The 26,844-nt window shown below is 49.8% G+C and overlaps 1 protein-coding gene and 1 long non-coding RNA gene across 6 annotated transcripts in view; one reads left to right on the forward strand and one right to left on the reverse strand.

Moving 5' to 3' along the window:
• The window catches only part of LOC140901720 (uncharacterized), a 36,344-nt gene extending 30,522 nt beyond the window's left edge, over window positions 1-5,822 (reverse strand). Inside the window, exon 1 of the long non-coding RNA XR_012155941.1 lies at window positions 5,753-5,822. This is a non-coding gene — a long non-coding RNA (uncharacterized lncRNA). The remainder of the gene's footprint in view (window positions 1-5,752) is intronic.
• Window positions 5,823-5,839: 17 nt separating this feature from the next.
• The window catches only part of LOC140901721 (uncharacterized), a 49,613-nt gene continuing 28,608 nt past the window's right edge, over window positions 5,840-26,844 (forward strand). For 2 of the 5 annotated variants that reach the window (XR_012155942.1, XM_073321057.1), the window contains exons 1-2: window positions 5,920-5,997; window positions 25,901-26,469. Coding sequence is in view for 2 of the 5 variants with exons in the window: in XM_073321057.1 (XP_073177158.1) it covers window positions 25,922-26,469 (548 nt within the window). In the remaining 3 variants the exon portion in view is untranslated. Of the gene's footprint in view, window positions 5,998-25,900; window positions 26,470-26,844 lie in introns of those variants that run through there. The other 3 variants (XM_073321059.1, XM_073321060.1, XM_073321058.1) reach the window with 2 other exon arrangements.

Genomic DNA, 26,844 nt, shown 5'->3' on the forward strand with positions numbered 1-26,844 from the left:
AAAACTCTCCCACCCTTTTTGGCCAGGCTCTGGCCAGGGACCTACAGGAGTGGGATAATAAGGAGGCTCTCCTTCTGCAGTATGTAAATGATTTGTTAATTGCCACTGTGGGCCAAAAACCCTGTCTTAAAGCCACCGTGAGCCTCCTGAATTTTATTGGACTCCGGGGATATCGTGTAGCACGAAGTAAGGCTCAAATTGCCCTCCCAGAGGTACGGTACCTCGGGTTTCACATACGGCAAGGGGAGCGTCAGCTTTCAAGCGAAAGAAAGGAAGCTATCTGTCAAGTTCCTACCCCAAGTAACCGTAAGCGGCTCAGGGCATTTCTGGGTATGGCAGGCTTTTGCAGGATATGGATCCCAGAGTTTGGACTGTGGGCTAAACCCCTGTACGACTGTGTAAAAGAAGCAGATCATGACCCCTTCTATTGGACCCCAGAGGCTGACAGGGCATTTAAAATCCTGAAAAAAAAATTGATGGAAGCCCCGGCTCTGGGCCTGCCAGATCTCTCTAAGCCGTTTCAGTTGTATGTACATGAACAAAGGGGGGTTGCGCTAGGAGTGCTTACACAGCTGTTAGGAGCATGGAAGCGTCCTGTGGCTTATTTTTCTAAGCAATTGGATCACGTTGCAAAGGGTTGGCCGGCATGTTTACGGGCAGTCGCAGCTACTGCCCTATTGCTTGAGGAAGCCGAGAAGCTAACATTGGGAGGGGTTATGCAAATCTATACTCCCCATATGGTCCGAGCCTTATTGAATGCAAAGGGAGGGCTTTGGCTCACCCAGGCTCGGATTGCTCGGTACCAGGCTAAGCTGTTAGAGAACTCTGAAGTCACCCTACAGCCTTGCCCCTCCCTTAACCCAGCCACTCTCTTGCCAGAAACAGAGGAACAGAAACATGACTGTTTAGAGATCATAGATGTCCAGTACTCCAGCCGTCCGGATTTAAAGGATGTACCCCTCCCAAATGCAGATTATGAGTGGTACACTAATGGTAGCAGTACTGTAATAGATGGGCAAAGGAGGGCGGGTTATGCTGTTGTGACCCTCCATGACACTGTGGAAGCTAAAGGTTTGCCTGCTGGGACCTCTGCCCAGCTTGCCGAACTAATAGCCCTGACCCGTACACTTGAACTGTCAAAAGGAAAGCGGGTCAACATTTTTACTGATTCAAAGTATGCTTTTGGTGTGCTGCATGCTCATGCTGGCCTATGGAAGCAAAGGGGAATGCTGACAGCCCAAGGCTCCCCAGTCAAGTACGGGCCCCAAATCCTCCGGCTCCTAGAAGCTGTACAACTCCCCTCGGAAGTGGCGGTGGTACACTGTAAAGCCCATCAAAGGGAGGATCAAGATGTGGCCAGAGGTAACGCCCGGGCAGATAGAGAGGCTAAGCATGCTGCCACCCTGCCATTCCCTCAGGCTGAGAACGCCCATATGCATGCCCTTATCCCATCAGTAGGGGAGCTTCCAACCCCTCAGTACTCTGAGAAGAAGAGACAGCTAACTGACAAACTCTGTCTCCGGGAAAAGGAGGGATGGCTCCATTCCCCAGAAGGGAAGGTCCTCTTACCAAAGGGCCTGATCCGGCCGGTGCTGCAGAAACTACATCAAACCACTCATGCTGGCAGGGAAGCACTTATCCAGCTAATGGGAAAATACTTTATCACTTCCGGACTCCGACCCCTGGCTGCCCAGGTACAAGCGGACTGCTTAGTCTGCCAAAAGAATAACCCCCGACCGGGTCATCCTGTGCCACCAGCTGCCCTAGAACCCACTCCGGGCCCCGGACAAGTGTGGCAAATAGACTTTACTGAGTTTCCCCGGACCCAAGGGTTCAAATATCTCCTTGTTATAGTGGATCGGTTCAGCGGATGGCCAGAAGCCTTCCCATGCCGTAACTGCACTGCCAGGACAGTGGCCCTCAAGTTTGTTAAGGAGATCGTTCCTCGCTTTGGACTCCCCCTGTGGATGGAATCTGACAACGGGACACACTTCACGTCAAAAATCATTCAAAGCATCTCACATGCCTTACGGATCCCCTGGAAACTCCATACGCCCTGGAGACCGCAAGCCAGTGGGGTAGTGGAGCGTACCAATCAGACCCTTAAACGGCATCTCTCAAAAGTGTGCCAAGAAGCCTCACTGCGATGGCCTGATGCTTTGCCCCTCGTCCTACTCCGTATCCGCGTTCTCCCAAAGGGTAAATTAGGGCTCAGTCCCTTTCAAATTATGTTTGGAAGGGCATGGCCCATGAATGGCACCCCGGTTCTGTCAGGGGAATAAAAGTTGGGTAATGTTTTTTTGTCACAGTATATGTGTTCCCTGTCTGCTGTTCTCTTGTCTCTTCACAGGTATACCAAGGATTCCCAGCCTCTCCCCTTGGACTCTCCCGTTCACTCCTTACAGCCCGGTGACTCTGTGCTTGTTCGCACCTGAAAAAACAAGCCTCTCCAGGAAAAGTGGAAAGGACCCTATACCGTCCTGCTGATCTCCCATACAGCGGCAAAAATCAAGGGACACAAGAACTGGATCCAACACGCTCGTCTGAAGGTAGTACCTGCCCCCTCGTCAGCAGGACAGTGGACCGTCCAACCTGCTGACTCCTCATCTAGTAACAATCTCGGGCTAAAGCTACTATTTAAAAAACACAAATAGCGGGCACCTTAATGCTAAAATGGGCCCACCCAGGTACTGGAGACCCTGGGTTGGAAAAACTCTGGTAATAATTAATTGGGTAACATTGTTATTCTTTGTATTGGTATTTCCAAATTGTGCATATCAGGAGCATAACTCCTTTGTTTTGCTTGCGCACCATGTTGCTACTTTAACAAACCAGACTGATTGCTGGGTGTGTGCTCCAACTCCACTATCCCCCAAAACGGGAATGCCCCTTGACATGCTGCCCTTGACCCTAGCAGAATTAGCCACCACCAAAGAGCAGGAAAGAACGGACTCACCGCTCTGGAACAAGACCTCTTTACAGCAAGCCACCTATCAGGACCAGGAGTATTCAGTTGCAGTACTCACTGAGGGAGTGTTATGTTTTACCCGAAACCAATCTGATCCCTATGGGCATCCTGTGGGAAAGAGCTCCTGTGTCATTACACAGTGGGCTAATGGGTATTAAATAAAGACCAACAGGGGAGGCCAACGGTGTGGGTGTAATGGTTCCTCCCCTTTTAAAAAAACACTTACAAATAATCTTACCACAAAAAAGGAGTTTAAAAATGTAACTTGCCGTCCAGTTAATATCTCCAATGTAGCAAGCCAATGGTGGGTTTGTAGTGGTCCCTATGGCGAGTGTAATTTGAACGGCACAATTAGAAATGCCCCCACTTGTACCCAATCAGGAGAATAGGATGCCCCCCTAGGGGCATATAAACTGTTTAAAAAAGCAGCCTTAAAGCAGCCAGAAATCCCCTTAAAAAACAGTCCTTATTGGGCCCCATAGGGTCACTATTTTGTATGTGGCCAAAAGGCTTACAAGGTGCTGCCAGCCAACTGGACAGGTAGCTGTTATATAGCTCATGGAGTTCCTCATCTTTCCATAACTGCCACACTGCCCAAAGGAAAAATTAAAAATGCCCGAGACACCTCTGTTAAGTCACAAAAAAAACCCCTGCGGCGACTGACTAAAGCATTAAAGGGCAATATAAAAAATCCCCTCACAACCAAGAAGCTGGTAGGGTGCTCTGTACTGAAAATAGCGCCACTGTTTACCGGGCCAGCCCTGGCATGCATAGGCCGCTATACTGTAAGGCTGCAAATGGTACTTGAGAAAGTGGCCTTAAAGTTAAAGGACTCGGTTAATAATTTAAGGTCAGCAGTAAAAACATTAAATAAAAAAGTACAGCAGCTCAGGACGTTTTCCCTCCAAAACAGGCTGGCTTTGGACTATCTCTTGGCATCCCAAGGAGGGGTTTGTGCCCTCATCGGGCCCCAATGTTATATATATATAAATAATAGCAATTATAAAATCTATAAAAAAATGGTACAGGCTAAGGCCCATGCCCAAGCCGGAGCACAGGTTGCCTATACTGCCCCAGAGAACGATTGGTTGCAAACCTTGTTTTCAGGCTGGGGTTTGTCGTCTTGGCTTGGTGGTTTCTTTAGCCTGCTATTAAAATTTCTCTTTCCTGTACTGCTTGTATTACTGATATTATGCTGTGCGGTATCATGTGTCAGGGCCCTTTTGCAGAAGTTAATAAGTCCTTCTCTTCAGGGCTATCACAAAGTGCTTATGCAAAGTCATATTGTAAAAAAATAAATAGCCCAAGTGAGAAAACTCAGAGCCAAGGCTGTTGAGTGTTCTCAAAGGGGGGAGTTGTTGGGAACACTGGGGCATGGCCACTAGGTAACTCGAGGGGATGGAAGACCACGAGTGTCGATGAAGCCCCCTCGCACTAGGCCCGGGTGTCCTTGGCCCCCCCCTCCTGCCTGGAGGCACTCGCAGCAGCTCTGCGTACTAGGCCCAAGTGTCCTTGGCCCCCCCACCTGGAGGCACACACAGCAGTTATGCTGAGAATCTGCAACAGTATGTTGCAGAGTCAGACTGCCTGAAACTAAGCAAGGCCAAACAGGGGAGATATGGAAGAACAATGCTGAATAAAGCAGCTTTTTGTATAGTTTAACAAATGATACAGAGAATCAGGTAACTGGCTGGGAACTGGATTGGCTGGCTATATGGACACTTGGGGCAGCTTGCTATTAAATAAGTATGCTAAAAAAAAGGATGTATAAAAGCCTGTGTAACTTCCTGCTCTGTTGTACAGAATTTGAAATTCAAATCTCCCTGTACCTTTTTAAAGCTTCAAATAAATTTTTCTGCTTCTCCACCCCGTTGTGATTATTGGGTGTAGCACACCGGGTAACGAACCAACTCAAGCTGTTGTTCAGCCTCTCAGCACTGGGTGCCGGCAACAGTGGGGGGGTCGGAGGGGGGGGCAGGATACGGGGCGGGGGGCGGTCGGAGCCGGGGGGGGGGCAGGTCACGGGGCGGAGACCAGTCGGACCCGGGAGGAGGCCGGACGGGGGGGGGTCGGATGGGGGGGCAGGACACGGGGCGGTCGGAGCCGGGGGGACGCGGGACACGGGGCGGTCGGAGCCGGGGGGACGCGGGACACGGGGCGGTCGGAGCCGGGGGAGGGACAGGTCACGGGGCGGAGGCCAGTCGGACCCCGGAGGAGGCGGGAAGGTGGGGGGGTCGGATGGGGGGGCAGGACACGGGGCGGGGGGCGGTCGGAGCCGGGGGGGGGCAGGTCACGGGGCGGGGGCCAGTCGGACCCGGGAGGAGGCGGGAAGGTGGGGGGGTCGGATGGGGGGGCAGGACACGGGGCGGGGGGCGGTCGGAGCCGGGGGGGGGGCAGGTCACGGGGCGGGGGCCAGTCGGACCCGGGAGGAGGCGGGAAGGTGGGGGGGTCGGATGGGGGGGCAGGACACGGGGCGGTCGGAGCCGGGGAGTGGCGGGACACGGAGCGGGGGGACGGTCGGACAAGGGGGGGCAGGACACGGAACGGGGGGGGCGGTCGGAGCCGGGGGGACACGGAGACCCCGGGGCCGAGGCGCCCCGCAGCACAGCGCCCGGCCGAGACGCGGGGCCCCCGGGACACGAGAGTTCGCCCGAGACGCGGGAAGGCGCCGCGGGAAGGGGCCGCTTGACGGGGGCGGTCTGAGAGGCGCGGGCTGGGGGTTCTCTGCGGGGCGAGGGGATGCCAGGTTGGGGGAACCAGGCTGATCTCAGGCCTCCCCCTTACCTGGGCTCCAGAGGGCGGAAGCCCCCCCGGGGCAGGCTGGGAGATGTAGTCGCTGACTCGCCCAGGAGCGGAAGTGACGTTGGCAGGGGGTGGGGTCTGACCCCTGCTGCGTGCGCGCCGCGGTGCTGCTGCTGCTCCCCCTGAGGCTGCGGGGCCGCGCTGAGAGCCCCGCGCGCGCCCGGCCTGGGCCCTTCGTCAGCGGGAGCCGCCCTGGGCTCTGCCCCCCGCGGAGCTGCGACCTCCAGGTACCGGAGCGGGGCCCGGCGTCTCGCAGCGCCGCGGGCTGCTCCCTGCGGCCCGCCCGCCCGCCCGCGGGGCTCAGAGCCGCTGTAAGAGCGGGAGCCCAGCGCCCCCCGCCCGGCTCTGCCTGGGGCCCCCCGGGGGCCGGGACCAGCCCCCCGGGGGCCGGGACCAGCCCCCCGGGGGCCGGGACCAGCCCCCCGGGGCCCTGAGTGTGGCTGGGCGGGGGCTGCCGGGCCGGGGGGAGTGAGCCCGGGCTGGGGGGGGGGAGACCTGGGGAAAGGGGCGGATGGAAAAATGTCTGTACAGTTAGGAAATTGCAGGAAGGGGAGAAGAGCAGGTGACCCCCGAGAAGCTGGGGGCTGAGATCCCCTCGGATTTACCGCTGCCCTCTCCCAGGGTGATACCACCCTTTCCGGTCCTTCCCCTTTCTCTCTGGTTAGCAACGATCAAACTCCATGGTGATCCCCCCTCCCCTCCGCCGCTTTTCTCTCAATTGCCGGAGAAGGTCTTCTCTGGTCTCCTCCACCGACTGTACCCCATTTGCTCGCCACTTCTCCAGTGTCTAGTTCAAATCTCAGCTTTGGGGGTGTTCCCCCCATTTTTCCCTGCAGTGTTTTGTCCTTGTTTAGGTGGGAAATGTTCCCCTGAGTGATTTCTGAAATGGGCAGAGGCTGGGAGAGTCCTGATGGGCTGGGGGGGGGGGCACTCTCTGTTGGCAACAGGGCATGGAAAGGCACAGGAAGGGAAGAGAGGAGCTCCATTCCCCATGGAGACTGCCGGGCCCCAGGTTTCCCAGTCCCAGCTACTTTCCCCCACCCAACCCAGCAGCCCCTGCCCCTACCACCTGCTAGTCACATTTCCAGAGCCCACTGCCAGCCCCGCCCCACAGGCAGTGACCACCGGACTCCAGCCCCACTCTTTTCCCCTGTGAAAGGGCTCCCTGCTGTCCATGTGAATATGAGGCAAAAAGAATCCATCCTGTTCTGTTGTTGCTTGAATATCGCTGTATAATCCCCTCAAATTTCCCCTGTTTTCTCTTGAACTGTTGAGTGATGACATAAAATCTACCCAGATCTTGGTGCTTCTCTCTTATATTGGCAAATATTAAGTTTGTGCCCCATTTTCTCCTCAGTTCTGAAATACTGATATCAAATTCTTGAAAATCTTCCCGCTTTTCTCTCCAGGTGTCCAACTGAGATCAGGGTTCTAATCGTACTGAGCGTGGCTCAGGCTTTGCCTGAGATCAGGTGCCCCAGTGTGCCGGACACTGCACAAACTTTGACCAAGTTTGGGGCACTCATTGTCCCAGGAACTGCAGAGAGCCCTAAAGAGAGCAGGGACCTTGTTGTGCTGGGTGCTACAGTGACCCTGACTGATCTCCGGGCCCCTGTTGTGCCAAGCCCTGCATCAATACGAAGTGAAATCAGGCTCCCATTGTGCCAGGTGCTGCAGAGACAGCAAACAAAATCGGGGACCTTGTTCTGCCAGGCGCTGTGGAGACCCCAAGTGAGATCTGGGTCCTGTTCTGCCAGGCACTGCGGAGACCCCAAGTAAGGTCAGACCCCACCGTTCTGCCACGCGCTGCGGAGACCCCAAGTGAGATCTATGCCCCTGTTGTGCCGGGCGCTGTAGAGACCCTAACTGACATCAGGCCCCCTATTGTGCCAGGGAAAACGGAGACCTGGAGCGAGATCACGGCCCCCCTTGTGCCAGGCAGTGCCTCCATTGTGCTGGGCACTTCAGAGACCTCGACTGAGATCTGTGTCTCCGTTGGGCCTGGTACTGCACTGACCCCACCACTGTACTGGTCACTGCACAGACACTGAAGGAGATCCTGGCCCCACATTTTGCCAGATGCGGCAGAGACCCCAAACAAAATCAGGGATCCTATAATGCCGGGAGTTGCAGAGCCCCCGACTGAGATCAGGCCCCCTGTTGTGCAGGGCTCTGCACAGACACTGACCAAGGTCAGAGTCCCCATTGTGAGAGGTGCTGAACGGACACCAAGGGTATGTCTACACTGCCATTAAAAAGTCCACAGCGGGCCCATGCCAGCTGACGTGGGCTCACAGGGCTCAGGTGAAGGGGCTGTTTCATTGCAGTGTAGATGTCTGGGCTCGGGCTGGAGACAGGTTGTAGGACCTGCAAGGTGGGAGGGTGCCAGACCTTGGGCTGCAGCCCAAGCCATAACATCTACACTGCAATTAAACAACCCCACAGCCCAACGACCCCGTGTGAGCCCAAGTCAGTGGGCACAGGCCAGCCGTCAGTGTCTAACTGCAGTGTAGACATGCCCACAGTGACAGAGAACCATTGCCACAAAAAGCTCAAAGGCTAAATAGGCAAATGGTGGGACTCTCCATTTTACAGATGGGGAAACTGAAGCTCAGAGAGCTGAAATAATTTGCTCAAGTTTGCGTGGAGAATTTGGGGCAAAACTGAACCCAGATTGTTTGAATTCTTGCCTCTCCCCTTAACACAGACAGCTGTCGCGGCACAGGAGCTAGCAAACAGAGCTGTAAACAGGGGAGTTTGAGTGGGAGTTCTGTTGGAGAAGATTAACAGGACTTAGGTGGGAAGGGTATGACAGATACAGAGGCAGCAGTGGGAGTGACTCATGTAGTGGAAGACACAATGAGGATGACTGAATATGGAAGCTGCAGTATGTACATGATCCTGGAGGAGGTACCTGGTAAGAGTTTTGTCTGCATGAAATGCCGTCTGATAGAGCTGGTGGAGGAAAAGATCCAAGGTTTGGAGATGCAGGTGGAAAGTCTGGTTGAGTTTAGAAAGAGGTTCGAGCAGATTATGGAGCAAAGACATGAGGTATCTGAAGGGAAAAGCTCAGACTTGCAGATGGAAGCAGGGCTGGGGAATTCTGAGGGGAGACTGGGTGAGGAAAGTGGTCAGTGGAAGCCTGTGACTAAAAGAACCAGGCAGAGGAAAAGATGGGCTAGTGAAGGAGAAATAGAGCTCAAGAACAGGTTTGCAGAGTTGGAAAATGAAGAAAGGGCTCAGCAGGTAGTCACTGAAGGTGGAAGGGCAAGGAAGAAGAGAAGAGCGGCTAGTCCTATAGGAAAAGGGGAAGAGTCAATGGAGACTACACCAAATATGAGCCCCAGGAGGATACAGGGTAGGTTGAAGAGGATTACAAGGGAGAATAGGAATGGAAAGAACTTGCAGCCAGAGGGAACAGGGGATAGACTGGAGAATAGCACTGTCACCAGGAAAAGGCAGGTCTATGTAATCGGGAACTCTTTACTGAGACTAGACAAGCCTGTAACCAGAGCTGATCCAGAGAATAGAAGGGTATGCTGTCTTCCAGGTGCTAAGATACGGGATGTAGACCTGAGGTTGAAAAGGATCCTAAAGGGAGCAGGAAAGAATCCCCTAATTATCCTTCATGTGGGAACAAATGATATGGCTAGATTCTCGCTGGAACGTATTAAGGGAGACTATGCTGGGCAGGGGAAGACGCTTAAGGAAATGGAGGCTCAGGTGATCTTTAGTGGGATTCTGCCTGTTCCTAGAAAAGGGCAACAAAGGTGTGACAGGATTATGACTATCAACAGATGGCTTAGGCAATAGTGCTATAAGGAGGGCTTTGGGATCTATGGCCACTGGGAGGCATTCATGGACAGAGGATAGTTCTCTCAGGATGGACTTCATCTGAGTAGGGAAGGAAATAGACTTCTAGGGTGGAGACTGTCACAACTGATTAAGAGAGCTTTAAACTAGGAATTTTGGGGAGATGTCCAGGTAATCTCCACACCGGATTTTAGCATTGAAAGGGAAGAAAACGAAGTAAGAAAGTATACAGCCGTGGTAGGAGAATGTATATAAGGAGGAAGGGCAGTGTGGATACCAGTCTAATAGGTTATACTGGCTGTAGAATGACTGTGCCTAATAGGGTACAGAATGTGAGCGAGGCCAAACAGCAAAAATTAAGATGTTTGTACACCAATGCAAGGAGCCTAGGTAACAAAATGGAGGAACTAGAGGTACTGGAAGGAGGATCCTGGGAACTACAGGCCAGTCAGCCTCACTTCAGTCCCTGGAAAAATCATGGAGCAGGTCCTCAAAGAATCAATCCTGAAGCACTTGCATGAGAGGAAAGTGATCAGGAACAGCCAGCATGGATTCACCAAGGGAAGGTCATGCCTGACTAATCTAATCGCCTTTTATGATGAGATTACTGGTTCTGTGGATGAAGGGAAAGCAGTGGATGTATTGTTTCTTGACTTTAGCAAAGCTTTTGACACGGTCTCCCACAGTATTCTTGTCAGCAAGTTAAGGAAATATGGGCTGGATGAATGCACTACAAGGTGGGTAGAAAGCTGGCTAGATTGTCGGGCTCAACGCGTAGTGATCAATGGCTCCATATCTAGTTGGCAGCCGGTATCAAGTGGAGTACCCCAAGGGTCGGTCCTGGGGCCGGTTTTGTTCAATATCTTCATAAATGATCTGGAGGATGGTGTGGATTGCACTCTCAGCAAATTTGTGGATGATACTAAACTGGGAGGAGTGGTAGATACGTAGGAAGGGAGGGATAGGATACAGAAAGACCTAGACAAATTGGAGGATTGGGCCAAAAGAAATCTGATGAGGTTCAATAAGGATAAGTGCAGGCTCCTGCACTTAGGACGGAAGAACCCAATGCACCGCTACAGACTGGGGACCGAATGGCTAGGCAGCAGTTCTGCGGAAAAGGACCTAGGGGTGACAGTGGACGAGAAGCTGGATATGAGTCAGCAGTGTGCCCTTGTTGCCAAGAAGGCCAATGGCATTTTGGGATGTATAAGTAGAGGCATAGCGAGCAGATCGAGGGACGTGATCATTCCCCTCTATTCGACATTGGTGAGGCCTCATCTGGAGTACTGTGTCCAGTTTTGGGCCCCACACTTCAAGAAGGATGTGGATAAATTGGAGAGAGTCCAGCGAAGGGCAAGAAAAATGATTAGGGGACTGGAACACATGACTTATGAGGAGAGGCTGAGGGAGCTGGGATTGTTTAGCCTGCAGAAGAGAAGAATGAGGGGGGATTTGATAGCTGCTTTCAACTACCTGAAAGGGGGTTCCAAAGAGGATGGCTCTAGACTGTTCTCAATGGTAGCAGATGACAGAACGAGGAGTAATGGTCTCAAGTTGCAGTGGGGGAGGTTTAGATTGGATATTAGGAAAAACTTTTTCACTAAGAGGGTGGTGAAACACTGGAATGCGTTACCTAGGGAGGTGGTAGAATCTCCTTCCTTAGAGGTTTTTAAGGTCAGGCTTGACAAAGCCCTGGCTGGGATGATTTAACTGGGAATTGGTCCTGCTTTGAGCAGGGGGTTGGACTAGATAACCTTCTGGGGTCCCTTCCAACCCTGATATTCTATGATTCTATGATTCTACTGGTGCAGGAAGTGAAACCAGATATTGTAGGGATAACAGAAACATGGTGGAATAGTCGTCATGACTGGTCTACAGGTATTGAAGGGTATGTGCTGTTTAGGAAAGACCGAAATAAAGGTAAAGGTGGTGGAGTAGCATTGTATATCAATGATGAGGTAGAATGTAAAGAAATAAGAATCGATGGAATGGATAAGACAGAGTCCGTCTGGGCAAAAATTACATTGGGGAAGAAAACTATTAGAGCCTCCCCTGGGATAGTGCTTGGGGTGTGCTATAGACCGCCGGGATCTAATTTGGATATGGATAGAGCCCTCTTTAATGTTTTTAATGAAGTAAATACTAATGGAATCTGCGTGATCATGGGAGACTTTATCTTCCCAGATATAGACTAGAGACGAGTGCTAGTAATAATAATAGGGCTCAGATGTTCCTAGATGCGATAGCTGATGGATTCCTTCATCAAGTAGTTGCTGAACCGACTGGAGGGGATGCCATTTTAGATTTGGTTTTGGTGAGTAGTGAGGACCTCATAGAAGAAATGGTTGTAGGGGATAATCTTGGTTCAAGTGATCATGAGCTAATTCAGTTCAAACTGAACGGAAGGATTAACAAAAATAAATCTGCAACTAGGGTTTTTGATTTCAAAAGGGCTGACTTTCAAAAATTAAGGAAATTAGTTAGGGAAGTGGAATGGACTGAAGAACTTATCAGGCAGAGGAGGCCTGGGATTACTTTAAATCAAAGCTGCAGAAGCTATCGGAAGTCTGCATCCCAAGAAAGGGGAAAAAATTCAAAGGCAGGAGTTGCAGACCAAGCTGGATGAGCAAGCATCTCAGAGAGGTGATTAAGAAAAAGCAGAAAGCATACAGGGAGTGGAAGATGGGAGAGATCAGCTAGGAAAGCTACCTTATTGAGGTCAGAACATGTAGGGATAAAGTGAGACAGGCTAAAAGTCAAGTAGAATTGGACCTTGCAAAGGGAATTAAAACCAATAGTAAAAGGTTCTATAGCCATATAAATAAGAAGAAAACAAAGAAAGAAGAAGCGGGACCACTAAACACTGAGGATGGAGTGGAGGTCAAGGATAATCTAGGCATGGCCCAATGTCTAAACAAATACTTTGCCTCAGTCTTTAATAAGGCTAAAGAGGATCTTGGGGATAATGGTAGCATGACAAATGGGAATGAGGATGGAGGTAGATATTACCATATCTGAGGTAGAAACGAAACTCAAACAGCTAAATGGGACTAAATTGGGGGGGCCCAGATAATTGTCATCCAAGAATATTAAAGGAATTGGCACATGAAATTGCAAGCCCATTAGCAAGAATTTTTAATGAATCTGTAAACTCAGGGGTTGTACCGTATGACTGGAGAATTGCTAACATAGTTCCTGTTTTTAAGAAAGGGAAAAAAAGAGATCCGGGTAACTACAGGCCTGTTAGTTTGACATCTGTAGTGTGCAAGGTCTTTGAAAAAATTTTGAAGGAGAAAGTAGTTAAGGACATTGAGGTCAATGGTAAATGGGACAAACTACAACATGGTTTTACAAAAGGTAGATTGTGCCAAACCAATTTGATCTCCTTCTTTGAAAAAGTAACAGATTTTTTAGACAGAGGAAACGCAGTGGATCTAATTTACCTAGATTTCAGTAAGGTGTTTGATACCGTGCCACATGGGGAATCATTAGTTAAATTGGAAAAGATGGGGATCAATATGAAAATTGAAAGGTGGATAAGGAATTGGTTAACAGGGAGACTACAGTGGGTCCTACTGAAAGGTGAACTGTCAGGCTGGAGGGAGGTTACCAGTGGAGTTCCTCAGGGATCAGTTTTGGGACCAATCTTATTTAATCATTTTATTACTGACCTCGGCACAAAAAGTGGGAGTGTGCTAATAAAGTTTGTGGATGATAGAAAGCTGGGAGGTATTGCCAATTTAGAGAAGGACCAGGATATCATACAGGATGATCTGGATGACCTTGTAAACTGGAGTAGTAGTAATAGGATGAAATTTAATAGTGAGAAGTGTAAGGTTATGCATTTAGGGATTAATAACAAAAATTTTAGTTATAAGCTGGGGACACATCAATTAGAAGTAACGGAGGAGAAGGACCTTGGAGTATTGGTTGATCATAGGATGACTATGAGCCGCCAATGTGATATGGCCGTGAAAAAAGCGAATGCGGTCTTGGGATGCATGAGGCGAGGTATTTCCAGTAGAGATAAGGTTTTAGTACCATTATACAAGGCATTGGTGAGAGCTCACCTGGCATACTGTGTGCAGTTCTGGTCTCCCATGTTTAAGAAGGATGAATTCAAAGTGGAACAGGTACAGAGAAGGGCTACTAGGGTGATCCGAGGAATGGAAAACTTGCCTTATGAAAGGAGACTCAAGGAGCTTGGTAGGAAAAAACAAGGGGAAATAGGTTACCTTGTATAATGAGTTAGCCACTCCCAGTCTCTATTCAAGCCTAAGTTAATTGTATCCAATTTGCAAATGAATTCCAATTCAGCAGTCTCTCGCTGGACTCTGGTTTTGAAGTTTTTCTGTTGTAATATCGCAACTTTCATGTCTGTAATCGCGTGACCAGAGAGATTGAAGTGTTCTCCGACTGGTTTGTGAATGTTATAATTCTTGACATCTGATTTGTGTCCATTTATTCTTTTACGTAGAGACTGTCCAGTTTGACCAATATACATGGCAGAAGGGCATTGCTTGTACATGATGGCATAGATCACACTGGTAGATGTGCAGGTGAACGAGCCTCTGATAGTGTGGCTGATGTTATTAGGCCCTGTGATAGTGTCCCCTGAGATGATCATTATGAATCTATGAACCCCAAGCCCAGTGTGTGCGTGTACGGCGTTGTTTTGGTCTGTTTGCATTGCATTGGCTTCCAAGGGAGGTTGTGGAATTTCCTTCATTGGAGGTTTCTAGACCAGGGTAGAGGTACACCGGTCTGGGAAAGTCTAGGGATACTTGGTCTGGCCTCATCACAGGAGGCTTCAGTAGACAACCTCTCAAGATCCCTTCCATGCCTATATTGAAATAATTCTCTTTTGTGCTGTTGTGTTCTACACTGACATCTGATTTGTGTCCATTTATTCTTTTACATCGAGACTGTCCGGTTTGGCCAATGTACATGGCAGAGGGGCATTACTGGCACATGATGGCATATATCACATTGGTAGATGTGCAGGTGAACGAGCCTCTGATAGTGTGGCTGATGTGATTATGCCCTATGATGATGTCCCCTGAATAAATATGTGGACACAGTTGGCAACGGGCTTTGTTGCAAGGATAGGTTCCTGGGTTAGTGTTTTTGTTGTGTGGTGTGTGGTTGCTGGTGAGTATTTGCTTCAGGTTGGGAGGCTGTCTGTAAGCAAAGACTGGCCTGTCTCCCAAGATCTGTGAGAGTGATGGGTTGTCCTTCAGGATAGGTTGCAGATCCTTGATGATGCACTGGAGAGGTTTTAGTTGGGGGCTGAAAGTGATGGCTAGTGGCGTTCTGTTATACTCTTCGTTGGGCCTGTCCTGCAGTAGGTAACTTCTGGGTACTCTTCTGGCTCTGTCAATCTGTTTCTTCGCTTTGGCAGGTGGGTATTGTAGTTGTAAGAATGCTTGATAGAGATCTTGTAGGTGTTTGTCTCTGTCTGAGGGGTTGGAGCAAATGCGGTTGTATCTTAGAGCTTGGCTGTAGACAATGGATCATGGGTGTGGTCTGGATGAAAGCTGGAGGCATGTAGGTAGACATAGCGGTCAGGAGGTTTCCGGTGTAGGGTGGTGGTTCTGTGACCATCGCTTATTAGCACCATAGTGTCCAGGAAGTGGATCTCTTGTGTGGACTGGTCCAGGCTGAGGTTGATGGTGGGATGGAAATTGTTGAAATCATGGTGGAATTCCTCAAGGGCTTCTTTTCATAGAATCATAGAATATCAGGGTTGGAAGGGACCTCAGGAGATCATCTAGTCCAACCCCCTGCTCAAAGCAGGACCAATCCCCAATTTTTGCCCCAGATCCCTAAATGGCCCCCTCAAGGATTGAACTCACAACCCTGGGTTTAGCAGGCCAATGCTCAAACCACTGAGCTATTGTTTAGCCTGCAGAAGAGAAGAATGAGGGGGGATTTGATAGCTGCTTTCAACTACCTGAAAGGGGGTTCCAAAGAGGATGGCTCTAGACTGTTCTCAATGGTAGCAGATGACAGAACGAGGAGTAATGGTCTCAAGTTGCAGTGGGGGAGGTTTAGATTGGATATTAGGAAAAACTTTTTCACTAAGAGGGTGGTGAAACACTGGAATGAGTTACCTAGGGAGGTGGTAGAATCTCCTTCCTTAGAGGTTTTTAAGGTCAGGCCTGACAAAGCCCTGGCTGGGATGATTTAACTGGGAATTGGTCCTGCTTTGAGCAGGGGGTTGGACTAGATGACCTTCTGGGGTCCCTTCCAACCCTGATATTCTATGATTCTATGAGAGCTGAGGAAGCATTGTTCTTAGTCAGCCATAAAAATGTTGGCATACTGTGGGGCCATGCGGGTACCCATAGCAGTGCCGCTGATTTGAAGGTATGCATTGTCCCCAAATGTGAAATAGTTACGGATGAGGACAAAGTCACAAAATTGAGCCATCAGGTTTGCTGTGACATTATCATGGGTAGTGTTCCTGATGGCTTGTAGTCCATCTTTGTGTGGAATGTTGGTGTAGAGGGCTTCTACATCATAGTGGCCAGGATGGTGTTATCAGGAAGATCACCGATGGATTGTAGTTTCCTCAGGAAGTCAGTGGTGTCTCAAAGATAGCTGAGAGTGCTGGTAGCATTGGGCCTGAGGAGGAAGTCTACATAGCCAGACAATCCTGCTGTCAGAGTGCCAATGCCCGAGATGATGGGGCGCCGAATATTTCCAGGTTTATGGATCTTGCGTAGCAGATAGAATACCCTTGCTTGGGGTTCTAGGGATGTGTCTGTGCGGATTTGCTCTTGTGATTTTTCAGGGAGTTTCTACACCATCTGCTCAACAAACTCCCTGAAAAAGCACAATAGCAAATTCGCACAGACACACCCCTAGAACCCTGAGCAGGGGTATTCTATCTGCTACGCAAGATCTGTAAATCTGGTTTGGGGGTGGGGGGGCAGTGACCTCTCTGAGGCCTGGGGCTGCCTGAACAGTATAGCTGGTAATGGAGGGGCAGCAGTGAGTGCTGGAGGAATGAGCCAGGAGCACAGCACCACAGGACTGGACACAGACTTCTCCTGACCCATGACACACCCCCAGCTATGGCCCTGCCCTGCCAAGGCAGCCTGTGCATCCATGGACAAACCAGCTCTTCCTGCAGCCTAATACAATGGGGTCTGGGGACCTTTCCGAGCTGTGGGTCATGGGGCTCTGGAGTTACCGGGGTCTGTTCCTGGCTCTGTCACTGACCTCATTGGTGATGTTGGGGAAATCACAGCCCCTCTCTGTTTTCCTCCTACCCATTGTCTACTTGGATTGTGATCTCTTTGGGGTAAGGACTTTCCCTCTCTGTCTGTGCAGTGCCCAGCACAATGGGGATCCTGATCTCAGTCAGGTTCTCTGCCATGTGCTGCACGATAGGGCTCTGATTGCCATCAGTGTCTGTGCAACGCAAAGCACAGTTTATAGACTCTCAGGCTTTGAGGCCAGAAGGGACCATCAAGATCATCTAGTCTGACCTCCTGCACATCGCAGGCCACAGAACCTCACTCACCCACTCCTGTAATAGACCCATAACCTCTGGCTGAGTTAATGAAGTCCTCAAATCATTATTTAAAGACTTCAAGCTACACAAAATATCCACTATTCACACTAGTTTAAACCTGCAAATGACCCATGCCATGCCCCATGCTGCAGAGGAAGGCAAAAAAATAAAAACCCCACAGGGTCTCTGCCAATCTGAGTCTGGGCAAAATTCCTTCCCATCCCCAATTATGGCAGTCAGTTAGACCCTGAGCATGTGGGCAAGACCCAGCAGCAAGACACCTGGGAAAGAATTCTCTGTAGTAACTCAGAGCCCTCCCCATCTAGTGTCCCATCACCGGCCTTTGGAGATATTTGCTGCTAGCAGTTGCAGATCAGCTACATGCCATTGTAGGCAGTCCCATCATACCATCCCCTCCATGAAGGCATTGAGCTCATTCTTGAAGCCTGTTAGGTATTTTGCCCCCGCTGCTCCCCTTGGAAGGCTGTTCCAAAATTTCATTCTAATGGTTAGAAATCTTCGCCTAATGTCAAGCCAAAACTTGTTGGCCGCCAATATCCATTTGTTCTAGTGCCAACATTGGTGCTTAACCTAAATAACTCCTCTCCTCCCTGGTATTTATCCCTCTGATGTATTTATAGGGAGCAACCCTGTCTCCCCTCAGCCTTCTTTAGCTTCTTCGAGTCTTCTCTCATATGGCAGATTTTCCATTCCTCGGATCATCCTAGTAGCCTTTCTCTGCACCTGTTCCAGTTTGAATTCACCCTTCTTAAACATGGGAGACCAGAATGGCCCAGGTGAGGTCTCATCAGTGCCTTGTATAGCAGTATCAGAGGGGTCGCCGTGTTAGTCTGGATCTGTAAAAGCGGCAAAGGGTCCTGTGGCTCCTTATAGACTAACAGACATATTGGAACATAAGCTTTCCTGGGTGAATACAGAGCACCGTGTGACGTAGTGGGTATTCACCCACAAAAGCGTATGCTCCAGTACGTTTGTTAGTCTATAAGGTGCCACAGGACTCTTTGCTGCTTGTATAGCAGTACTAACCTTTCCCTGTGTCTACCTCGCCTGACCCATCCTAGGACTGCATTAACCTATTTCATGGCCACATCACATTGGGGGTCTGGGGCTCTGAGTTCTTGCCCTTTATCATTTTACTCCCACCTGTGCCCGATGCCACTCTTTTCTTAACTTGCTTTGGTTATTTCAGTTCCAGTTTTTACATGAGATCTAATAACTGCAAAGCTGAATGAAAGATAAAACAAACAGAACCATTTCAATTTTGGCACATAGCTGGTAGAACTATACCTAGTAAAGGTATGCTGTAATTACCTGGTTACCTATAGCATTTTCTGGTGGGGTGGATAAAGCAATGTCAAAGATCCAAAAGCAATTTTAGGACGAAAGGGCTCATCAGGTGTTTGCTTTCCAAGGAGCATGCCACCAGCCAAGGCTTGAGGTCTTTCAGGAGTGGGGTGCTGGATTGTATTTAGTAATCTCAAAATAAAAGGTTAAGATGGCTGGTTCACAATATCCAATGAAATCTTGCAAACAATTATACAAATAGACTCTAATGCTATTAAAACAACATGGTATTAATACTGATTCAAAACTAAAATTAAAATTATGAGATAAACACATGAGAAATGAACTGACACCAACTTTCCATTTCTTAATGCCTGAAATTTTGACACTTGCTCAAGCCATCTTTTTTTTAAAAGTGCGGCACAGCACACAGTCAAGTTACTTAATGAAAACACACCAATTATTGACTGCTTTGTGTTGCATAAGCATCTGATTAAGCACCTAATTAAAACTATACCACTGTAAGTGGAAATGCATCAACACAGCTTAGCTCCACTGTGTTTAAATGTGAATGAAGAGTTTCTAAATTAAATACATGGCAGGATGGTAAACGGGGAAATTACACAGAAGTGCCTCTACCTAGTCCTGTTGACTTCTTGTCCCAACCCCCCATGAGTTCTGGCCTCTTGGTCAACTCAGCTCCCAGTCCCACATCAGCCAGCCTAAGCCATTTCTACTGCAGTTCTTCATCCCCCTCACCCAGGTAGGGGTTTGGTGCTGCAGCCCCTAAGACACCTGCGTTAATCACTGTCTCACGTTCTGCGGCTAATTAGATTTCAGGGAACGATTTATCAGAGTTACCGACTCTGGGAGGTGGGAGAGAGGAGAAGGGGAGAGGGAGTTTGCTCCTCACAATCTGTAGGGCCATGTTCAACCCTGGTAGCTTCCATGTTACCTCATCCTCCACCCTCCCGCATGGGTCTCTGCTCATGTGTCAGAGTGTCACATTCTGATCATAATGCCACTGGCCTCAGCAGAGCTCCCAGACAGGAGCTACATCATGATAGGGTTACGGTACTGAGAGTAAAATACATCACAGGGAGAGTGTAATTATCCCCAAAGGAAGCATTACAGTCCAGGAAGTGAAAAAATTAAAGCATGTAGTTACTTAAAAGTACGCTTGAAGGGATTGGATTTTTATTAATAAATTGCAGTAAATGTTGATTTCACTGTACACACACACACACACAGATGGAAAAACTATTTATATAGGTAAAATACAGAAATGCTTCTGGAGAAAGTAGTTTGATTTTAAGGATATTTACACTGTATATTTTGCTTGTGACATTGACAATTTGTTTGAACATTTAAAAAGATTTGGCTTTGGGAATCTCAACATTTACTGTAATTAAATAATTGTTGTCTGACCACCCCCATAATTTCCCACAGCTCTGAACATTGAAATTGTAAACATTGAAAAAAGGGCTTAAAATAAATATCAATATTGTCAACTGAAATAAAAAAAAAAGAAATAGACAAAATGAATGTTGCCAAACCCACTTAACAGCAATCACAATGTGCTGAGGATGGAATTCACAGCTAAGGCACCCAACCTGGATTCTGCCCTGTAGCGACATTAGACAATAGCCATAGCTACAAGGGGAGGAGGGATAGTTCAGTGGTTTGAGCATTGGCCTGCTAAACCTAGGGTTGTGAGTTCAATCCTTGAGGGGTCCATTTAGGGATCTGGGGCAAAAATTGGGGATTGGTCCTGCTTTGAGCAGCAGGTTGGACTAAAAGACCTCCTGAAGTCCCTTCCAACCCTGATATTTTATGAATAAAGTATTTTAGTGTATAAAGTTCCAGATTAGATTATACCAATTTGTAAAGACACATGAGGCCTTTCCCTCAGGGTATCACCTTCACTGGGTTGTTTCTTTTACTGGGAATTCCCAGAAGTCAATAGATAAATAACATTCTATCAGTTATGAAGTGGCCATTTCAGATTTCTGGCGAGTGCCTATTATTTTGCACTAGGGGCCAGGTCCTTGGAGAGACGGAACCTAGGTTTCATTTGTGCATGCTTAGCAGCTTCCAGAATTTGGTTCGAAGTATTTACTTGTTTCCCTGGCCTGTTCTTAAAAGTGCTGCTATAGAAAGTGGGGAGGGGTAGGAACTCACTGCAGGATCAGTAGCTGAATCCCTTATATATTTATAGCTCATCGGAAGAAGGATGCAGATTGGTGGGTGTCTGGGGATTTAATAATAAACACACAAATATCATTGTTCTTAATGAATTTTCATCTTCTAATTCCCATAACCCACTAATTATCTCTGGCTGCCCCCGGAAGTCTGGGGAGGGAGTACTAGTAAACTCCTTTGGCCAGTGTGGAGCCTAAGGCACAAGGATCTTTCAGTGGCTGCCTCAAAGTCACCCAGAGTGAAATTCACTTCACTGGATAAATCCCTAGTTGCTGGGCTCTGCAGAGGGGTGGGGACGGGAGGTGAATTCCATTCCTGGGCATGGACACCACCACCCCCCAGCAATCCTGAACCTGATCTCAGACACTGCCCCAACCTTCCCCTGCAGTGATGGACCCACTTGATGCTGCCAGAGCCATCTGCCATGGGACCTAGAGGGGCAGAGGCCCAGCTCCAGAACAGCTACCCCTGCCCAGAGCCCTGATGCTGTGCTGGAGTTGCCCTGGCTTTCCAGTCTGCAGATGGGTCTAGCTGTTTGGGGACTCGCCCATGTACCCACCACACACAATCTTCCTCACAACACACATCCCAGGATGGGGAAGGACCATCTGGCTGGCTGCAGTCTCCCCTTGCTGCTATGAAAGGAATGGGGTGGTCCCTCATATAGGACACGAACATACCCAGGTGCAGAAGGGAAATGTAGTTTCTTCCAGGGGCTTATAAATGTTTGGTTTAGAATCCTGAGCTCTGTCTTCCTGTTTATGTCTCCTGCCACTTTCAGGTCTCTTGGCTAGACAAGGTGGGTGAGATCATTTCTTTTAGAACCAATTAAAAATACATCTCTTTGATATCCTGGGGACAGCAACTCTTTTCCCTTTGTACCTCCTCCCCTCCTCACCTAGCCCTCAGCTGAGACTGTCCCATGTGATGGGAAAATAAGGGTTCAGTCCTGTAACTGGATTAGGTCTTGCAAGCAGTAACAGGTGTGAAAGCCTGTGTGCATAAATGACAGCAGCAGCTCTGGGACTCTGAGACATACAGAGAAGAGATGGGAGTGAGCAGGTTATGTTTGTGCAGGGTGTGAGTTACTCATGCAGCCACTGGGTGTTCTCTGCTGTACTCACTCACTCAGTCAGCTATAGATGTACTGAAAGGTAGAGGGTGAAGGGTGCGGCTGTTGCTGGGGAGCAGGTTCAGTGTCTGAGTGTAGAACAGTTGTCAGTAGCTCCTGTAAAGTGTAGCTCACATAAAACCAAATTCTGTTGTAGCAAAGATAAAGTGCTTGATTCTGTGCCATGGTTGTCGTTTTCCCTAGTACTTTAGTGATAGGCACAATCTCAAATGGCTGGGTGCACATAGGGGTTTTGTAGGAGTAAAGAAAGGGTCATTGCTCACATGGGTCAGAATTAGGATTACATTGGTGTGTACCTTATCTCTGCATTTTCTGATTATTACAAGTTTGAGTTTTGCTGATGTCTCTTCTGGAGGGGCACCAGACAGCTCTGGGCAACCTTAAATCCTGCATTCATAAAAGTTTTTTTGTAAGTGAACTTCCTAGCTTTTTGCACAGAGCGATGTTGGCTGGAGGAGTAAGCAGCCCTATAGGCAGTTGTGGATCTCACACAAGTTTGCAATCAGAGGCACAGAGAAGTGCAATGGCTTACCCAAGGTCACCCAGCAGGCCCGTGGCAGAGCCAGGAAAAGTCCCCGTCCAGTGCTCTCTCCACGTAGTTGCTGGGTGATTCTGAAGTGCTGCAGCCCTCTCCTGTACTTTTTGTTACAGTGGAATGGGAATAATGGTCATGCTTTCAAATGTCTCTCTCCTTCCCCACCTTCTCCTTCTGCCACTGTTTCCAGCTCCACCTCCCCTTCTTGTCCATCCCCTGCAGCCCTCTCTTAGCACTGTAGGAGCCAGTTGCTGTCTCCTGTCCTAGGCTGCTGCACGCACTTATTACAGGCAGCAGCAGCATACGGTATGGCATATGCCACCTTGGTGATGTAGCCTGAGCTGCACATTGAGCTGGGTCCCTCACTGCTACTTCCAGCTGGGCCCCCTGACCCTGGTCCAGCCATGCCCTAGCTCCGCCCAGTCTGCCCCTCCTCCAAACATGTCCCCTCCCCTATACACTCTGCCCTGCCCCTCCATACCATACACATGTAACATGTACCTTTACACTATTCATATTTTGGATGAATCAGAGCCACCCAGAGGATTCAGGGGGTCTGGGGTCTTCAGCGGAGGGGGTCCTTCCACTCCAGGACTTTGGGGCACTTCGCCGAAGACATGGAGCGGAAGGACCTCCGCCGCCGAAGACCCGAAGCAAAAGAAGTGACGGCGGGTCTTCGGCGGTGGGTCCTTCACTCCGGGTGTGTTCAGTGGCACTGAAGAACCTGCTGCCGAAGTGCCGCTGAAAATTCTCCTGGGGGGCCCCTGAAAACTCTCGTGGGGGGGCCCAGGGCAAATTGCCCCTCTTGCTTCTCCCCCCCGGGACGGCCCTGCAGATGATCTACAAATTTGTGTTACCTTCAGCTCCCTCCCCACCCCAATTTCAGGTGTTTGGTGGTGCCCCAAATGGTTTTCCATTGATAGTTTTGGAGGGAGCAAGACCGATCACTTGAGCCTTGCGTTATCTTGCAGCTGACTAGTAAGAAGTGACGACTCCCTCTTGGGTGGATGGGCCAATCCTCTCGGTGATTGATTTTTTCCATTCTGAGTCCATGAAGTAGATTTTCAATATAAATGCTTTGTTCCTTACATGTGACCCATACTTTGATCTCTGTCATTATGAGTCTTGACCAGTTATGAGTTTTCTGTACACACCTCACATCCTCCAAGAGATGTGTTTGCTGTGATGGCAGGTATCAGGTGAGAGCTGCTGTCAAAGACCAAGTCACCCTTTTCTAAGGGATCTCTGTGTCACTGTCTGACCCCCGTAGGCCAAGGAGAGGACAACTTTCTACTAATGGCCTTTAGGACGGCTGCTGAGTTCACTGCAGTGCCCCTCATCCCCTCTCCATTTCTCTTCTCGGAGTGCTGTCTGGGATGCTGCCCCGCTTCCTCTTCCCCAGGCCCCCCCGTATCTACCCCATGTGCCAGGCTGCTGGCAGCCCCCAGTGAGAGGCAATCCAGCCCATCAAACTGGTGCCAAACTGCTGGGCCTCAGGCCTTCTGGGGTGCACCTCTGTGAGTCCAATTGCCCCCTTCCCAAGGTGTGCTACAGGGCATGTCCTTCTAGTGTGTCAGGGCTCAATCCTCTGGCTGAGGCCTTGGGGCACTTTCTTCCTCTCTTGGGGTACCAGCTGAAAGAGCCAACTGTTGGAAAACAAGGGTAAATAAAGGAATGAAAGAAAAGAAATGCGGGGGAAACGTGGACAGATCCCATCCGGATATTGGCCCCTCTTACTTCTGGAGGCTCTGGGAGCGTCTGAGTCCTGTGCAGAGTTTACTGGCTCTCCAGCGCAAGTTTCAGCCTGCTCCCCCTTTGAGCTCCGGGGATCCCCACCCTCCCTCGGTGAAGGCCAGAGCCCCGAATGCTGCCAGCCCTCTCTTTGCGGCTGGAGATGCTCCACAGACTGTTCCCTTCCTAGCGTTGCTCCCCTCTGAGTAGAGTAGGTCTCTCCTGTTAACTCCTGCTCCAGTCATAGCATGGTTTGCAGGTGTGGAGGGGCTGGGCCAGTCCAGACTAAAGCAGCAGTTTTACCCCTTCTATGCCAGCGTGGGGTTTATATAGCCCTTCGCAGGCACCCAGACCCAGGGAATGGCCCTCTATCAGTCCCATGCCTGATGTGGTGGGGCGACCCACTGGCAACATTGCCTTTGAGAGTGTTGCTCTCTCCTGCTCCCACTCCATCCCCTCCCCCTTTACTGTCACCATAATGCCTGTCACCTTCACTTCCTGAGGGATGACTCCTGGAAGGTGTGTTTTGTTATATATTTCCCTACCCCGCCCCCCCTCCAGGATCCGTTGTGCACCCTCTGTCATTCACCTCTGTCTCAGGAGATAAGGCGGGTCCTGGGGCACGGGTGATTCTATGCTGGAGATCCATCATCACTGAAGGAGTGGCAGCCTTGACCCTCCTTGAAGGTTGCCGGGATGCTGATGTGCACCAGAGGAGAACTGGGGCTTGACTGAGTCCATGGACCATTTGGCCCACACGGTGTCACTGTAAAGCCTGCTCTGCATGGCTGCCAATTGCTGCTGGTGGTGTTGCACCCGTAAGTCTCTGTAACACTGTCTCCAGTGACTCGAGAGCATGAGGGCCAGCCTCAGGCAGAGTGGTAAGAAGCAGGGCACAAACCCCAGATTGGTTGTGAGGTCGATATGTAGATTTCACCAACCAAGTATCCAGTGTAAACGCTTCAGGCACTGTAACAGCATTAACATGGAATCACAGACAGTCCCCTTGGGTCATCCCGTAGATCTCCCCACGCAGGTGACCCAGCCTTTGTGACAGATGGTCCCTTCCACCAGGGGTTCTGAACCTTTTTCTTTCTGAGGCCCCCCCAACATGCTATAAAAACTCCACAGGCCACATGGGCCACAATAACTGGTTTTCTGCATTTAAAAGCCAGGTCTGGTGTTAGGGGGTAGCGAGCAGGGCAACTGCCTGGGGTCCCATGCCACAGGGCCCCCACAAAGCTACATTGGTTAGGCTTCAGCCCCGGGTGGTGGGGCTCAGGGCCCTGGACTTCAGCCCCATGCACTGGGACTTCAGCTTTCTGCCCTGGGCCTCAGCGAGTCTAATGCTGGCAGCCCCCCTGAAACCTGCTCATGGCCCTCCAGGGGGCCTCAGACCCCTGGTTGAGAACCATTGCCTTACACCACAAATCACAGCAATGTTCAGGTTACTGTCAGTCCCAAAGGACCAGTCACTTACTTAGATCAGTTGATTCTTAGATCTCACAACAAAGACCACACTTGTAGCCAGTCCTGTAGTAACCTGTATTAAGCCCTGGTCTATGCTAGGACTTTAGGTCGAATTTAGCAGCGTTAAATCGATGTAAACCTGCACCCGTCCACACGATGAAGCCCTTTATTTCGACTTAAAGGGCTCTTAAAATCGATTTCCTTACTCCACCCCTGACAAGTGGATTAGCGCTTAAATCGGCCTTGCCGGGTCGAATTTGGGGTACTGTGGACACAATTAGACGGTATTGGCCTCCGAGAGCTATCCCAGAGTGCTCCATTGTGACCGCTCTGGACAGCACTCTCAACTCAGATGCACTGGCCAGGTAGACAGGAAAAGAACCGTGAACTTTTTAATCTCATTTCCTGTTTGGCCAGCATGGCAAGCTGCAGGTGACCATGATGGAGTCCCAGAATCGCAAAAGAGCTCCAGCATGGACTGAACGGGAGGTACGGGATCTGATCGCTGTATGGGGAGAAGAATCCGTGCTATCAGAACTCCATTCCAGTTTTCGAAATGCCAAAACCTTTGTCAAAATCTCCCAGGGCATGAAGGACAGAGGCCATAACAGGGACCCGAAGCAGTGCCACGTGAAACTTAAGGAGCTGAGGCAAGCCTACCAGAAAACCAGAGAGGCGAACGGCCGCTCCGGGTCAGAGCCCCAAACATGCCGCTTCTATGATGAGCTGCATGCCATTTTAGGGGGTTCAGCCACCACTACCCCAGATGTGTTGTTTGACTCCTTCAATGGAGATGGAGGCAACACGGAAGCAGGTTTTGGGGATGAAGATGATGAGGAGGTTGTAGATAGCTCACAGCAAGCAAGCGGAGAAACCGGTTTTGCCGACAGCCAGGAACTGTTTCTCACCCTGGACCTGGAGCCAGTACCCCCCCAAACCCACCCAAGGCTGCTTCCTGGACCCGGCAGGCGGAGAAGGGACCTCTGGTGCGTGTACCTTTTAAAATACTATACATGGTTTAAAAGCAAGCATGTGAAAGGATTACTTTGCCCTGGCATTCGCGGCTCTCCTGGATGTACTCCCAAAGCATTTGCAAAAGGTTTCTGGGGAGGGCAGCTTTATTGCGTCCTCCATGGTAGGACACTTTACCACTCCAGGCCAGTAACACGTACTCAGGAATCATTGTACAACAAAGCATTGCAGTGTATGTTTGCTGGTGTTCAAACAACATCCGTTCTTTATCTCTCTGTGTTATCCTCAGGAGAGTGAGATATCATTCATGGTCACCTGGTTGAAATAGGGTGCTTTTCTTCAAGGGACACTCAGAGGAGCCCATTCCTGCTGGGCTGTTTACCTGTGGC

Source organism: Lepidochelys kempii, chromosome 22, assembly GCF_965140265.1.
Source record: "Lepidochelys kempii isolate rLepKem1 chromosome 22, rLepKem1.hap2, whole genome shotgun sequence".
Lineage (NCBI taxonomy): Eukaryota > Metazoa > Chordata > Testudines > Cheloniidae > Lepidochelys > Lepidochelys kempii.